The following is a 14,822-nucleotide window of genomic DNA, read 5'->3' as shown; positions in this document are numbered from 1 at the left end:
AGTATGAAAAATAAATGAATCAACATATTAACATATTTTGCATATTTCCAGCAACATCTCGTGGTAAAATTTCATGTGGGTAACTCATCAGATCAGAATAGAGTATTGACTGCACGAAATTTGTCATAAGCAGTCCACTGCAATTTGAGAAGAAGAATATTAATATATACAGCTACAGCACCATAAGAAAAATGACATTTGTTACTCTTTACTAAAGCTGACAGTGGTTCAGAAATGAGTTCAATATGCACCTACAAGTCTTTTATCATTTGTGTAATAAATCTAAAATAAAATCATTTCTTCTCGACAACTCGTATTCACCTGACAGCCATTTAATTAAGCAATGGTAGCATGTGTAGTATAGTAGAGAAAAATAGGTTTATTTTTAAATCTGTGTTTTAGTTTTAACATCAGAAGTGACAAAACTAATATGTACATTTTCAGTCAATTTAAGCCACTGGGCTTATTAGTATTTGTACATAACCATTCATACAAACAAACAAATCATGTATACACAGCCTGTAAACTAATTGATTCCACATCATTTTGACAGAAATTCTACTTTTATCTACGGAACATGTAATTAGTTAGCTGAGATAGTTTTTTCCATCTTGAATGCACAGAAAAGCAGGAAAAATGAAAGCTTGAGGAAAGTAGTGTAGCAGGAACAAAAAGGAAAGGTATGATGAGGTGGTACACTAGTGCATTCAGTCTAGGACTAGGGAAAATTGACAGATTTTATTAAAGGAGTTGTTCTGATTATGTTCTTGGATTAGAAAGCCTAAACCAGGTTAGTTGACCAAAATGCCATCAATGTTTCATCACAGTGTCCTGCCAGTTAGTAAATAAAGCTTTGGAAATATGCAAGTAGAGATTATGGAAACTAACTTGCAGGTAAGTATGAAAGAAATAGGGAAGTAACAAACACAGGATTATAGGCAGGGTGAAGAGCACAAAGGAATACAAATTGGTACAAAGACCAGTACTGAGTAGGGGATACAGGACAGCAAAACAAAAATTGAAGTTTCATATGCATATGTACAGAGAACTGAAATTTGTCGGGGGACTCAATGCCTTACCCCTTTTACTACTGTCTTACAGGGTCTTTCCAAGCACTGAGTATGTAATTTGAGCTACTGCAGTTCATTACTGTTCAGTCATCCATGTGAGTATTTAGTGTATTTTGCCAAAACAGAAAGAACAAGAGAATTAAAACTGAAACTATGCCCTTGAATTATAACAGATCGCTATTCACCAAACAGAAGGGACTGAGTAGCAGACAGGCACATTTGAAGGTAGACTGTTGGAAAATACCGGCTTTCGGATAAAGCCCTTCATCAGATGAGAGACAAACACACATATTCACACAAGCACAACTCGAAATACACGATCACTGTTGTCTCTGGGCACTGTAGCACCACAGCAGTGAGTGGTTATCTCAGTTGGGGTAGGTAGTGGGGGAACAGAAGAGGCATGGGGTGGGTAGCAGGAGAGATGGCAAGGAGGGAGTGAGGAAAGATACTGTTGTACTACATGTATGAGTGTACACATGGTGGGCTGCTGGGTGGAGTATCGGGAGAGCTATGCTGGTGGGGGGACAGAATGGGGATAAGGAAAGCAGAGATAGGGGAGATGGGAGAGGGGGACGAGGATGTATGTTTGTGTGAAGCTAAAGTGAGAGAAGGAAAGGCGACAGAGGCAGTGACTACCACAGGTTGCAGCCAAGACGGTTATGGGAATGAAGGATGTGTTGCAGGGAGAGTTCCCAACTGTGCAATTCAGAAAAGCTGGTGTTGGTGGGAAGAATCCAAATAGCATGGGCTGTGAAGCAGTCACTGAAGTCAAACACATAATATAGAATGGGATGCTTGGCAACTATGTGGTCTGGCAGTCTCTTGGGCAAAATTGGCGATGGTCTTTTGTGGGGACAGACATACTAGTGGTCATGTTCATACAGAATGCTGCACAGCAGTTGCAGCTAAGTTGGTTGACTCTATGGCCGCTTTCACAGGCAGCCTTTTCTTTGATGGGACAGGAAACACCTGTGACAGGTCTTGCATCTTGGTCATGTGTAAGGATACTACCCCTTGAGCAACAGACTGGGAGCAGGGATGGGACAGGGAAGAATAATAGTATTGTGTAGGTTAGGAGGGCAGCTGAATACCACAGTGGGAGGGGTAGGGAGTGTGACATGACGAGAAGTCAGCTCGTGGGGGTACAGGCAGTGGTAAATGCTTTGATAGCTTGCGATGGTCGACTGATGAGTTGGGAAATGCTGGCAGGCTAGTTGCCAAATGCTGGATGCAGGGATTTTCCCAAGGCCAAGTGTGCATATTACATTTTCAATGAAACTACATTACAGACCCTACAAACATGATACAGGAAAAATGAAGTACACTAGAAAATTTTTAATAATTTGTTTAATAATGTGTTGTTATTTTAATAAGAGGCTACATACTGACCGCAATCATTTTAACTGTATCCTAATATCTTACAAATATGTGCAAAAAGCTTTAGACATGATAGGTGACCAGTATTTAAGCATCCTGCAAGGATTCAGTAGTGTATGACGTCACATATAGTAATGTTATTTAGGAGTGAGCTGTAGGACACAAGCAGTCTTTTGTCTTGTGTAATTTTTTGCTGCTTGGTGGCCATGGTGCTTTGGTCAAAATGGCTGTGTGTCTTAGAAGCTGCACGAGTTCTACACAGAATGCATCAAAAAGAATTTTCCGATTTAGCATGTCTATATCCCTGAAACTAATAAACATATTCAATGAATTTTGTCTTTTGATGAATGGGAAACAAAAAGATTTTTTCATACCTTTTCGTAGGTGTTTAATAGTTTGTTTCATACCTCTTTGTAAGTATTTAATATGCCCCACCTTGAGATGCACAGCATATGTCAAAGCGGTATTCGAATTGTTCCCACACTGCAGCCAGCATGTCTTGAGTTACAGCTTCCACAGCTGCTGTTATGCGATATCTCAGTTCATTCACTGCTGATGGTAATGGATGCACATAAACAGAATCTTTTATAAACCCCCACAAGAAATAATCACATACAGTCAGGCCCAGTGACCTTGAAGGCCAGTAATGTACGGCTGAATCATTTGGTCCAGTGCGACCAATCCATTGTTCAGTAATCCTTTGATTTAAAAATTCATGCACATCCAAATACCCGCATGGCTGTGCCCCATCCTTTGATAAATGAAGTCGTTTGAATCAGTCTCCAACTGTGAGAAAAGAAAGTTCTCAAGTATATTGAGACATGGATTCTCAGCAAAGAAAAATTGACCATACACCTTTTCCTGTCAAACTGCACAAAACGCATTAAATTTTGGAGAGCACCTCTCATGTTGTTCAACTTCATGTGGTTGTTCTGTACCACTTATTCTCACATTGTGATGGTTCACCTTTCAATTTAAATGGACTGTTACCTTGTCACTAAACACGAAGCATGGAAGAAAACTGTCATCCTCCATCTTGCCAAGAACAAAATTACAGAACTCCACAGGTCGTTATTTGTCACCGTCATGAAGAGCTTGCAGTAGCTGAATTTTGTATGGTTCCACATGTAAACATTGACGCAACACACACCAGATGGACATCGAGGGTATGTTGTGCTGTCGAGCTGCACAGCGAATGGTTTTCTTCGGACTCCTTGTGAAACTATGGCAGATGTGTTCGACGTGTTTGTCAGACGCTTGGCGGGGCAGTCTGGCAATTTGTCTATATACAAACAACCAGTTTCTTGGAACTGTTCATGCCATCATCTAATACTCTGTGCTGTAGGAACATTCACACCACACCTAGTACGAAAGTCACGCTGAACAGTTATTACTCACCTGCATTGTGCAAAATGTAGAACACAAAATGCTTTGTTATCCCGACACCATTTTTACTGGAACTGAAGTGGGCACATACTGCAGCTACCTAGTTGGAACCTGGTGAAACTTGAGAGTTTTCTCTTTCCAATAGCACATTGTTCATGCGCCTATCTCAAGTAACATAATATTTATGGTTTTTATAAAGTCTGACGATTCTATTTGATACACCCTCTACTTTAACTTCATTGGACTTGGAATAGTTTTGTGAATATGAGTTATGTACATTAATGTTTCACTGGAATTATATTATTTGACTGTGTTTTTGGTGATTGATTTTTCGCAACTTTACAAACTTTAGCTTTGTTTACGGGATTTTAGGAAGCTGCAAATTGTAACTGTTTGCTGCAGCTGATACTTATATTCCTGAGTGATGGACTTTTCGCATATTTTCACAGTGGTTAATCAGCACAACAAACCTTATTTTATGTCACAAGTGATAGTGTGAATCTGTACTTTTGGAATTTTGAGTGTTTGCTGTTTATTTTAATGATTCAATGTGCAGTTTAATGAACTTGTTCAAAAATGTTTCTGCATTTCATACTCTTCTCACACTACATACATTAATTATGTGTAATTGTTTAGCAATTCACAAGCGGGTCGATGGATTTGTACTGGTAGGTTCAATCAACAAGCGAGTATTACTGATATGTTTCGCGAACTCAAATGGGAATCCCTTGAGGGAAGATGGCGTTCTTTTCGTGACACAACTGAAAAAAATTCAGAGGACCAGCATTTGAAGTTGACTGTAAAACAATACTACTGCTATCATTGTACATTTCACGTAAAGACCGTGAGGATATGTTAGAAGGAATAGGGATCATACTGAGGCTTTTAGACAGTCATTTCTCCCTTGCTCCATTTGCAAGTAGAACAGGAAATGAAATGACTGGTACCCTCCGCCATGCAGCATACAGTGGCTTGCGGAATGTGTGTGCAGCTATAGATTCATGTAGGTGTGAATATTATTCAAGAAAGATATACTTGGTTTAAACGACAATCCTCTGATTGCATCAAATTCATTAACCCTATCGATTTATCCAGTTATTTCACCCATCCATACATTCACTAAGTTATCTACTTACTAAAGAAGGTTTAAGGATCAATTCTGTATTAAATTTATTGGCTTTTAAGTGATGGTGCTTGACTAGCCCCTATGACGTCATAACTAGTCAAGCCAACAATGATAATGGCAAATAAAACCACTGGTGCACTCACAGGAGGATATTTCTCATTTCAGAACACAATAAGAAGTTGTCAAAACCCAGGCTGAGAACATGAATCAGTTGGATATCAATAATATTATTTATATGTAATGGAATATCAACAATGTTATGAATAGGATAGCTTGCCTCACTAGAAGGATGACACAATGAGTTGCAGACCAGCACACCATGACTGCTATCAGTCCTGGATATCTAGTGAGTCAAAAGGGGAGCGGAAGGGGCATTCCTTTATGGCCAGTCAGTGTGTATGGTGGGTGACTGTGGAGACAAGTTGTGGGAGGTCTGTTTCTGGACATGGAGGGTTATTTCAATCTGTGAAGTCCTCAGCAAGATGCTCCGGCAAATTTGGATAGGACTGCTTATCGCTGCAGATGCAATCACTGCGAGTGGCTAGATAGCATATGGAAGGGACTTCTTGGTCTGAAATCGGTGGTAGCTGTCAAAATGGAGACAGTGAGTTACCACCAACAATAAATCCATTTCAATGAAACTATTTGTTGAGGCATACTGAAAAGTGATTTATTTTTACGTTGAACAATGACCTTTCATTGTGGAAAGTTTGATTAAACTGAGCAGCTCAGTGGTAATAGATGAGCAGTCACTAAACGTGTGCTCTTGTGTTCCATCTGTGAATGTCACATGTGAGGAATAACACACAAAAATGAGAATACGGCTGGAAAGACTCTCAGTACAAATGCTGCATTTATTCCTTCCACAGCTCAAAACATGTTGTTTTCTGTCAGGCTGCTCAGGAGCTCCACTGTATTCGCATTCTGTCAGAATGCACGAGCAAATCTGTAGTAATTAGTTAATCAATTTAAAAAAATGTCACAGCATAAAGGACACATTTCAACAGTCATACACTAATAAGCAACAACGTATACTTCCTTAAGGTTGCAAGCACTCTCTTTTCTTTCTTCTTCTTCTTTCACAATAGAATAACTTGCCAAATGAAACCATGTAAATGAGAGTATCAAATTATTACACTTATATGACTGTTTTCATAACAGAAAATGTGCAGCATATATCACTTATTAGTATACTTTTTCCCAATATGATGCATTTTTTAAAAACAGTCTGTTCCTATATTGCATAATTAGAATACATGAATACACTGCTAGTGAGTTAATACCTCATGAGAAGCGTTACAGCTCCAGCCACAACTGGAGAGGCAACACTAGTTCCTGAAAGAGTGCGACATCCTCCCTTGATGCTTGATCCACGAACAGTTGATCCATACGTTACAATATCTGGTTTTACACGTCCATACCTAAAAAAAAGTTTAATTAACATTTACAGTTCAATGTCTAAATATTGTGTGGTGCAGTTAATTTTTATGAATAACTTCATTGAAATTAACCTTGGGAGTGTTGGCACATGATTAATTCCTTTTTCTACAACTGCTCCATCTTCACATACAGTGCTTGCAAACGTACTAAGAAAGGCAATAAATTCTCAAAAGAAGAAATATGAAAGTAGCATATTTATAATTACCCTTGTGGTAATTCCCAAGTTGTCATTCCTCGAGAGGAAAATTTTGCTATCTGATCTTCAAAGTTTATACCACCAACACCAATCACATCCATCTGATCAGCAGGATTGTTCAATGTCCTAGCAGAAACACACAATGGGTTAACAACTTTGTCTGATTATGATTAAAATGATTGGAAAATAATACTAAAAGTGAGAAAACAATATATTTACTGGAGCTAATGAACAAAATACCAAACAGAAAACATAATATTCTGATTGCTATGTAATGTTCAAATTAGATTTGTTTTCTAAATATCAGATTTGTTTGAATACAGGCAAGAGGTCATTCTTAGACTTTGGATAGGAAGTGGGTGAAGGGCTTAAATCAGAGACTTGATGATTCAGTAACAATATCAAATGTGTATTTCTTGACACTTTCTTATCACTCCAGTTTGGAGTTGGATGGAGAGTTTAAATCAGAGGCTTGGATGATTCTATGACAATCTCAAATGTGGATTTCTCCACCACCCCCTCCTCCCCCCTGCTGTAAAGTGGGGAAATGCAGCTCCCTTCCTCGACAATGGATCAGATGTGCACTATACACAAGGTGTCACCTGGGTAGCAGATTACTTACATTGTGTACATGTAGGTTTCTATGGTTAGAGAAAACATCCATGATCAATTACATGCTGTATTCAAAGAGAGGAGCAGACAGCTGTCACAAGGTTCTGTTGGACACTGATGGTGGTGGTTTATTTATTACAGTGAAGAACCTAATAACATCTACAGGAGTTATTACAGATTCTGTAAGTGAAATAATCAGGGTGGCTGTAAGTGTTAGTGATGTTTATGACAGTATACAGGGTTGTGTACATAATAGTCGTGTCTTTACTGTCCTTACTGAAATCTGCTATGATACTTGTGTGGCACTTAGGAAATCAGAACAGAAGAGAAACGAAAACATATTTTCGCTATACCTCCAGAACAGCACATAAAATTTTGTGTTGTGTTAAATGCAGTGTATTCACTATGAAGGCAAATCCTGAAGACATGACTGGAAAAAATGACTGAATGGCCAAGAGAGTTCCCTTGCTTTGGGCCATCAGTGTATACTATACGAAATTTGTAGTGCTTACCTGAAATGTATTAAATAAGAACTTAAAAGTTGTATCTGGAGTGCTTTCCTCCTCAAAGTTTGTCAAATCTAAAATACCTCTGAGCCTCTTAAGAAGACATGATATGAACTACACCTAAGTCTAAGAGGCAGCCCTTTGTTCAGACTTCAAAAGGTGTCATTGCTTACAGTCGATCCATAGTGGAAGTGCAGCTGTCAGTGGTGTCAATATTATTTTAGAAGCTTAACACACCATAAGGAATTGACACTGAATGTTAAGTGGCAGTTTACTAGCTTCAGCACAGAGGTTCAGAAAAGATTTGGTCCTAAAGGCTCACTGGTCAACTAATTTCCTCGTAGTGCACCATACCTAAAATTTTTAAACAAGACAGTCTTGCGGATCCATGTACAGTGCTCTCATAATAAAGCTGGGATTGCATGAAGGCTCTGTAAGACTGGAGCAAACAGGTTCAACCCACTCCTTTGAACTGTGGCTAACACATTTTAAAACGTTTAGTGCTTTTAGGGACTGTACTTGCAACTTTTTTTAGTGTGGCAAATCGAGTAGGCTGTAAGTAAAATGTGACAGGGAGAAATGTCATTGTTCCTTTACCACTTTGGAGACTGGCCTCTTAGAAGCATACTGGGTCTAGGAAACTGGCCATTTCTGGTGTTATTTTAAGTGTTACTGGCACATATGTAAACGATGTAGCTTCAAGAGTAATACATATTAAAAAAGGGCCAAGCTTCAAGATTTATTTTTGATCTTCACTTTAGATCTTTGATAGATTACAACTTTTAACATAATGATGATGGGAAGTATAATCATCCTCCCACCAAGACAAAAGAGTGATGAGAGTTACTGAGCAATTTCTTGCACTTGAGCTTCCAAAACTTCTTGCTCACTCAACAAACATAACATTTTTGTAGCAGAATTACAATAAACTGTGAAACCTAATGGGTAACAACATAATGAAAAGAATAGTTGCTACTCACCACATAGTGAGATGCTGAGTTGCAGAAAGGCACAACAAAAAAGACGGTTCGAGTGTTAGCTTCTGGCCAACACGACCTTTGTCAAAAGTAGACAACATACACACATGCACACACTCAGGCAAACCACCCCCCCCCCCCCACACACACACACAACTGCAGTCTCTGGCAGCTAGAGCCAGACTGCAAGCAGCAGGGCATTATGGGAGAGGCAACCAGGTGGGGGTAAGGAGGAGGTTGGGGCAGGGAGGGGGAGGGATGGCAGAGCAGGGATGGTGATGGTTACATCATGGTCATATATGTTCAAACAATTCCTCAGAACAAGGTGTTCAATCAGCAGAAAAAATTGTGGAAAATTTGTACTTATTACACATTGTAAGCTACCTCTTTTGTGTGTGTCAGTTACATTCCATACATTTTTTTTTCCTTCAGTGGTTCAGTAAGTGAGTGTCAGACCATGGAGCCGAAGGTATGGAGTTCAGTCCAGTCACTTACAGAATTTTTTATGTCACAGTGATTCTTCCATCTCTTGCAATGTTTGTCGACATGAAACATGCTAAGTCGAACAGTGGTTTGGAATCCATGTTAAACTGTGGGTCTCACCATAACTGCCTTGGGTAAGCCAGTTCAAAGGTCAGAGGAAGGTAAGGGCATACCAACTCCAAAGGGATATTGCCTAGTGAAGCATTGTGGTGTTCAAATCAACCTCCATGTTCATGACACATTTACTTTATTTAGGTTTTTTCCCTCCCCAATGGAGATCAGTCAAGCATCTGTCTCTCCTACAAGCAGTTTTATGAGGAATGTTCCACTTTAAACTTATACTGTATACATACAAATCACATATAATCAGAGAGAGAGAGAGAGAGAGAGAGAGAGAGAGAGAGTATGAATGTTTAACAACACACAACAAGATTTCTGGGATTACAAAAATTCATATGAAATCAAAGAAACTGCTTTGAACGTGAATCATTAAGCTGATATCTTATCATTTTACTTGCATGCACATTTAATCTGGATTTTGTACCATCACTGTCTCAGAAACAACCATATACATTATGCTAAATATTTTCTTTTCTTGTTGTAAAAATGAGTATTTGTCTAAATAATTGCAGACTCTCATGTTTTCACAAAGCTCTTCGTATACATGGCTTTTTCCAGTGGCTCCAGGTAGATAACAATGACAACAAAATACGTCAGTACTAACCCATACAATGGTCCATCATTTCCAATGGCAGAAACCATAATTACTTTGTTGGCAGTGAGTTCCCACACTTTATCAACAAATGGGTGGTCCATGAAATCTGGTCCACCTATGCTAAGGTTCAGCACATTAATCTTTTTTAGAATTGCATAGTTAAAAGCATCCAGAAACCAAGATGTATAGGACACCTGAAAACATGGTTGGAACTTATCAACAGAAAAATAGCAAAATGAAACAAGGCTGTAACTTATTAACAGAAAAATTAAAATGTTATACTAAATTTCCAAAGACAGTTAAAGCAGGCACACCTGATCATTAAATAGATGCATGCCTTAACATAATGTTTTCAGTGTGATCATGTGACTTCTGATTTTAAGCATTAATAAGTACTCTTGCTCTGCAGTATTTACAAATACTGAGATCTGAAAGCAGCAAAGGCTGAGGAAATAAGGGCAGTACAGTAAACAAACGGGAAAAGTGTAAATCAATGGACTTACTGATAATTAAATCACAAATAAGGCAAGAAATAAAAATTAAGGGTGAAGGAGGAGTAGCAAATTGACAACGCAACAATATGTGAACAGTAAAACACTGTCAACATTATCTTAATATAACAAGCAGCCATATTGATACCTGATTGTTTGTAAACACTCTGAAAACATGCAACTCAGAATCAGGTGCAAACCCCAGGCAATCTTGACTTGAGGCAATTACACCAGCAACAAAAGTTCCATGACCTAGGCCGTCATCTAAGGTCTTCTCATTAGTCCAGTTGGTACGTTCTTTGATTTTCCGAAAGTGTGGATGTGTTTTGGCCAGTCCAGTATCAAAAACAGCTACTTTTACTCCAGTACCTGCAGTGAAAATGCAAGAATTTCAATTTAACTAACAAAATAAAAACACACACACAAACCAAAAACAAAAAACTGGAAGATAGGCGTACCATTTTCAAAAAGATGAGTTTTCTTTCAACAGACACGGGAAAAAGCTGCCTAATTCATGAATGCTGGAGCGTAAAACTATTCCAGCAGCTTACTGATTTGCTCCGGCATTTCATAATGCAAATGACTTTGGTATTGTTTCATTAACAGGACCACCTTGTATCTGCACAATGTGACTGATTTACAGAAGTACTGTAAATGGAAGTAAACTGCTGACCAAAAGCTTCAGAGCACTTACACATTTGAATATTATTCCATTCTCCCCTGTCTAGTTCTACATCCAACCTCCACCTATCTATTTTGATGGGTTTCCTTCACTTTCACCTCTTTTTATCTAATTTACCAGAGTTGTCCACCAGAGCAATTCCCAGAGCACAATTTATTTGCAGTTTGCCCACATTCACCCAACAGCTCCCTTCGAGAACAGGAAGACACCTGGCGAGCTTAATACATTGTTCTGTGGCGACGTAAACTGCCTTGAGACTGTCGACTCTTTCCTCCCCTATCCTCATAACCCAACACATGTCCACATCAAGAAAGAAAAGTTATTATTAATAAGCACTAAATGCATCACAAAACGTTTATTACCTCGAGAATTGACCAAATCCAAACAATGGAAAATCCAGGATGGAATGTAACAATATTAGGAAAAGGACAGTTGCTACTCACCATATAGCAGAGATGCTGAGTCATAGATAGGCAAAACAAAAAACTATCAGAAAGTGGGCTTTCTTCCAACAAGCCTTTGTCGGAAATAGACAAGATTTATACACACAACACACGAGTACTGTCTGTGGCTGCTGACATCAGGTTCAATCTTGTCTTGTCATGTGTGTGTTTTGTCTATTTACGACGAAGACCTCGTTGGCTGAAAGCTCACTTTCTGACAGTCTTTTTGTTGTGCCTGTCTGCAACTCAGCAACTCTGCTATATGTTGAGAACTGACTGGTATACAAACATGTTAATACACAGTAATGCAAAATTTCTTAATAATTTCACATTTATTACGATTTTTTGTACTTTGCCTTCCTAAAATCCCCCAGTGTTTGGTAGGTACATTAAGCAATTATTAGTATTACACGCCCCCCATGAACCATGGACCTGGCCGTTGGTGGGGAGGCTTGCGTGCCTCAGCGATACAGATAGCCGTACCGTAGGTGCAACCACAACGGAGGGGTATCTGTTGAGAGGCCAGACAAACGTGTGGTTCCGGAAGAGGGGCAGCAGCCTTTTCAGTAGTTGCAAGGGCAACAGTCTGGATGATTGACTGATCTGGCCTTGTAACAATAACCAAAACGGCCTTGCTGTGCTGGTACTGCGAACGGCTGAAAGCAAGGGGAAACTACAGCCGTAATTTTTCCCGAGGGCATGCAGCTTTACTGTATGATTACATGATGATGGCGTCCTCTTGGGTAAAATATTCCGGAGGTAAAATAGTCCCCCATTCGGATCTCCGGGCGGGGACTACTCAAGAGGATGTCGTTATCAGGAGAAAGAAAACTGGCGTTCTACGGATCGGAGCGTGGAATGTCAGATCCCTTAATCGGGCAGGTAGGTTAGAAAATTTAAAAAGGGAAATGGATAGGTTGAAGTTAGATATAGTGGGAATTAGTGAAGTTCGGTGGCAGGAGGAACAAGACTTCTGGTCACGTGACTACAGGGTTATAAACACAAAATCAAATAGGGGTAATGCAGGAGTAGGTTTAATAATGAATAGGAAAATAGGAATGCGGGTAAGCTACTACAAACAGCATAGTGAACGCATTATTGTGGCCAAGATAGATACGAAGCCCACGCCTACTACAGTAGTACAAGTTTATATGCCAACTAGCTCTGCAGATGACGAAGAAATTGAAGAAATGTATGATGAAATAAAAGAAATTATTCAGATTGTGAAGGGAGACGAAAATTTAATAGTCATGGGTGACTGGAATTCGAGTGTAGGAAAAGGGAGAGAAGGTAACATAGTAAGTGAATATGGATTGGGGGACAGAAACGAAAGAGGAAGCCGCCTGGTCGAATTTTGCACAGAGCACAACATAATCATAACTAACACTTGGTTTAAGAATCATGAAAGAAGGTTGTATACATGGAAGAACCCTGGAGATACTAAAAGGTATCAGATAGATTATATAATGGTAAGACAGAGATTTAGGAACCAGGTTTTAAATTGTAAGACATTTCCAGGGGCAGATGTGGACTCTGACCACAATCTATTGGTTATGACCTGTAGATTAAAACTGAAGAAACTGCAAAAAGGTGGGAATTTAAGGAGATGGGACCTGGATAAACTAAAAGAACCAGAGGTTGTACAGAGATTCAGGGAGAGCATAAGGGAGCAATTGACAGGAATGGGGGAAATAAATACAGTAGAAGAAGAATGGGTAGCTTTGAGGGATGAAGTAGTGAAGGCAGCAGAGGATCAAGTAGGTAAAAAGACGAGGGCTAGTAGAAATCCTTGGGTAACAGAAGAAATATTGAATTTAATTGATGAAAGGAGAAAATATAAAAATGCAGTAAGTGAAACAGGCAAAAAGGAATACAAACGTCTCAAAAATGAGATCGACAGGACGTGCAAAATGGCTAAGCAGGGATGGCTAGAGGACAAATGTAAGGATGTAGAGGCTTATCTCACTAGGGGTAAGATAGATACCGCCTACAGGAAAATTAAAGAGACCTTTGGAGATAAGAGAACAACTTGTATGAATATCAAGAGCTCAGATGGAAACCCAGTTCTAAGCAAAGAAGGGAAAGCAGAAAGGTGGAAGGAGTATATAGAGGGTCTATACAAGGGCGATGTACTTGAGGACAATATTATGGAAATGGAAGAGGATGTAGATGAAGATGAAATGGGAGATATGATACTGCGTGAAGAGTTTGATGGAGCACTGAAAGACCTGAGTCGAAACAAGGCCCCCGGAGTAGACAGTATTCCATTGGAACTACTGACGGCCGTGGGAGAGCCAGTCCTGACAAAACTCTACCATCTGGTGAGCAAGATGTATGAAACAGGCGAAATACCCTCAGACTTCAAGAAGAATGTAATAATTCCAATCCCAAAGAAAGCAGGTGTTGACAGATGTGAAAATTACCGAACTATCAGCTTAATAAGTCACAGCTGCAAAATACTAACACGAATTCTTTACAGACGAATGGAAAAACTAGTAGAAGCCAACCTCGGGGAAGATCAGTTTGGATTCCGTAGAAAGACTGGAACACGTGAGGCAATACTGACCTTACGACTTATCTTAGAAGAAAGATTAAGGAAAGGCAAACCTACGTTTCTAGCATTTGTAGACTTAGAGAAAGCTTTTGACAATGTTGACTGGAATACTCTCTTTCAAATTCTAAAGGTGGCAGGGGTAAAATACAGGGAGCGAAAGGCTATTTACAATTTGTACAGAAACCAGATGGCAGTTATAAGAGTCGAGGGACATGAAAGGGAAGCAGTGGTTGGGAAGGGAGTAAGACAGGGTTGTAGCCTCTCCCCGATGTTGTTCAATTTGTATATTGAGCAAGCAGTAAAGGAAACAAAAGAAAAATTCGGAGTAGGTATTAAAATTCATGGAGAAGAAATAAAAACTTTGAGGTTCGCCGATGACATTGTAATTCTGTCAGAGACAGCAAAGGACTTGGAAGAGCAGTTGAATGGAATGGACAGTGTCTTGAAAGGAGGATATAAGATAAACATCAACAAAAGCAAAACAAGGATAATGGAATGTAGTCTAATTAAGTCGGGTGATGCTGAGGGAATTAGATTAGGATATGAGGCACTTAAAGTAGTATAGGAGTTTTGCTATTTGGGGAGCAAAATAACTGATGATGGTCGAAGTAGAGAGGATATAAAATGTAGGCTGGCAATGGCAAGGAAAGCGTTTCTGAAGAAGAGGAATTTGTTAACATCCAGTATTGATTTAAGTGTCAGGAAGTCATTTCTGAAAGTATTCGTATGGAGTGTAGCCATGTATGGAAGTGAAACATGGA

General features: G+C 39.3%; 1 protein-coding gene across 3 annotated transcripts in view; it reads right to left on the bottom strand.

Moving 5' to 3' along the window:
• Positions 1-14,822, bottom strand: part of LOC124797997 (membrane-bound transcription factor site-1 protease) — a 137,794-nt gene that overhangs the window by 44,373 nt on the left and 78,599 nt on the right. For all 3 annotated transcript variants that reach the window (XM_047261184.1, XM_047261186.1, XM_047261185.1), the window contains exons 5-8: positions 10,531-10,751; positions 9,901-10,085; positions 6,608-6,724; positions 6,246-6,383 (exon numbers count right to left, since the gene is read on the bottom strand). In XM_047261184.1, coding sequence (XP_047117140.1) covers positions 6,246-6,383; positions 6,608-6,724; positions 9,901-10,085; positions 10,531-10,751 — 661 coding nt within the window. The remainder of the gene's footprint in view (positions 1-6,245; positions 6,384-6,607; positions 6,725-9,900; positions 10,086-10,530; positions 10,752-14,822) is intronic.

This window comes from Schistocerca piceifrons, chromosome 5 (genome assembly GCF_021461385.2).
Source record: "Schistocerca piceifrons isolate TAMUIC-IGC-003096 chromosome 5, iqSchPice1.1, whole genome shotgun sequence".
NCBI classification, from domain to species: domain Eukaryota; kingdom Metazoa; phylum Arthropoda; class Insecta; order Orthoptera; family Acrididae; genus Schistocerca; species Schistocerca piceifrons.
Note: the sequence above shows the minus strand (reverse complement) of the source record. Positions and strands in the feature narration are given on the sequence as shown.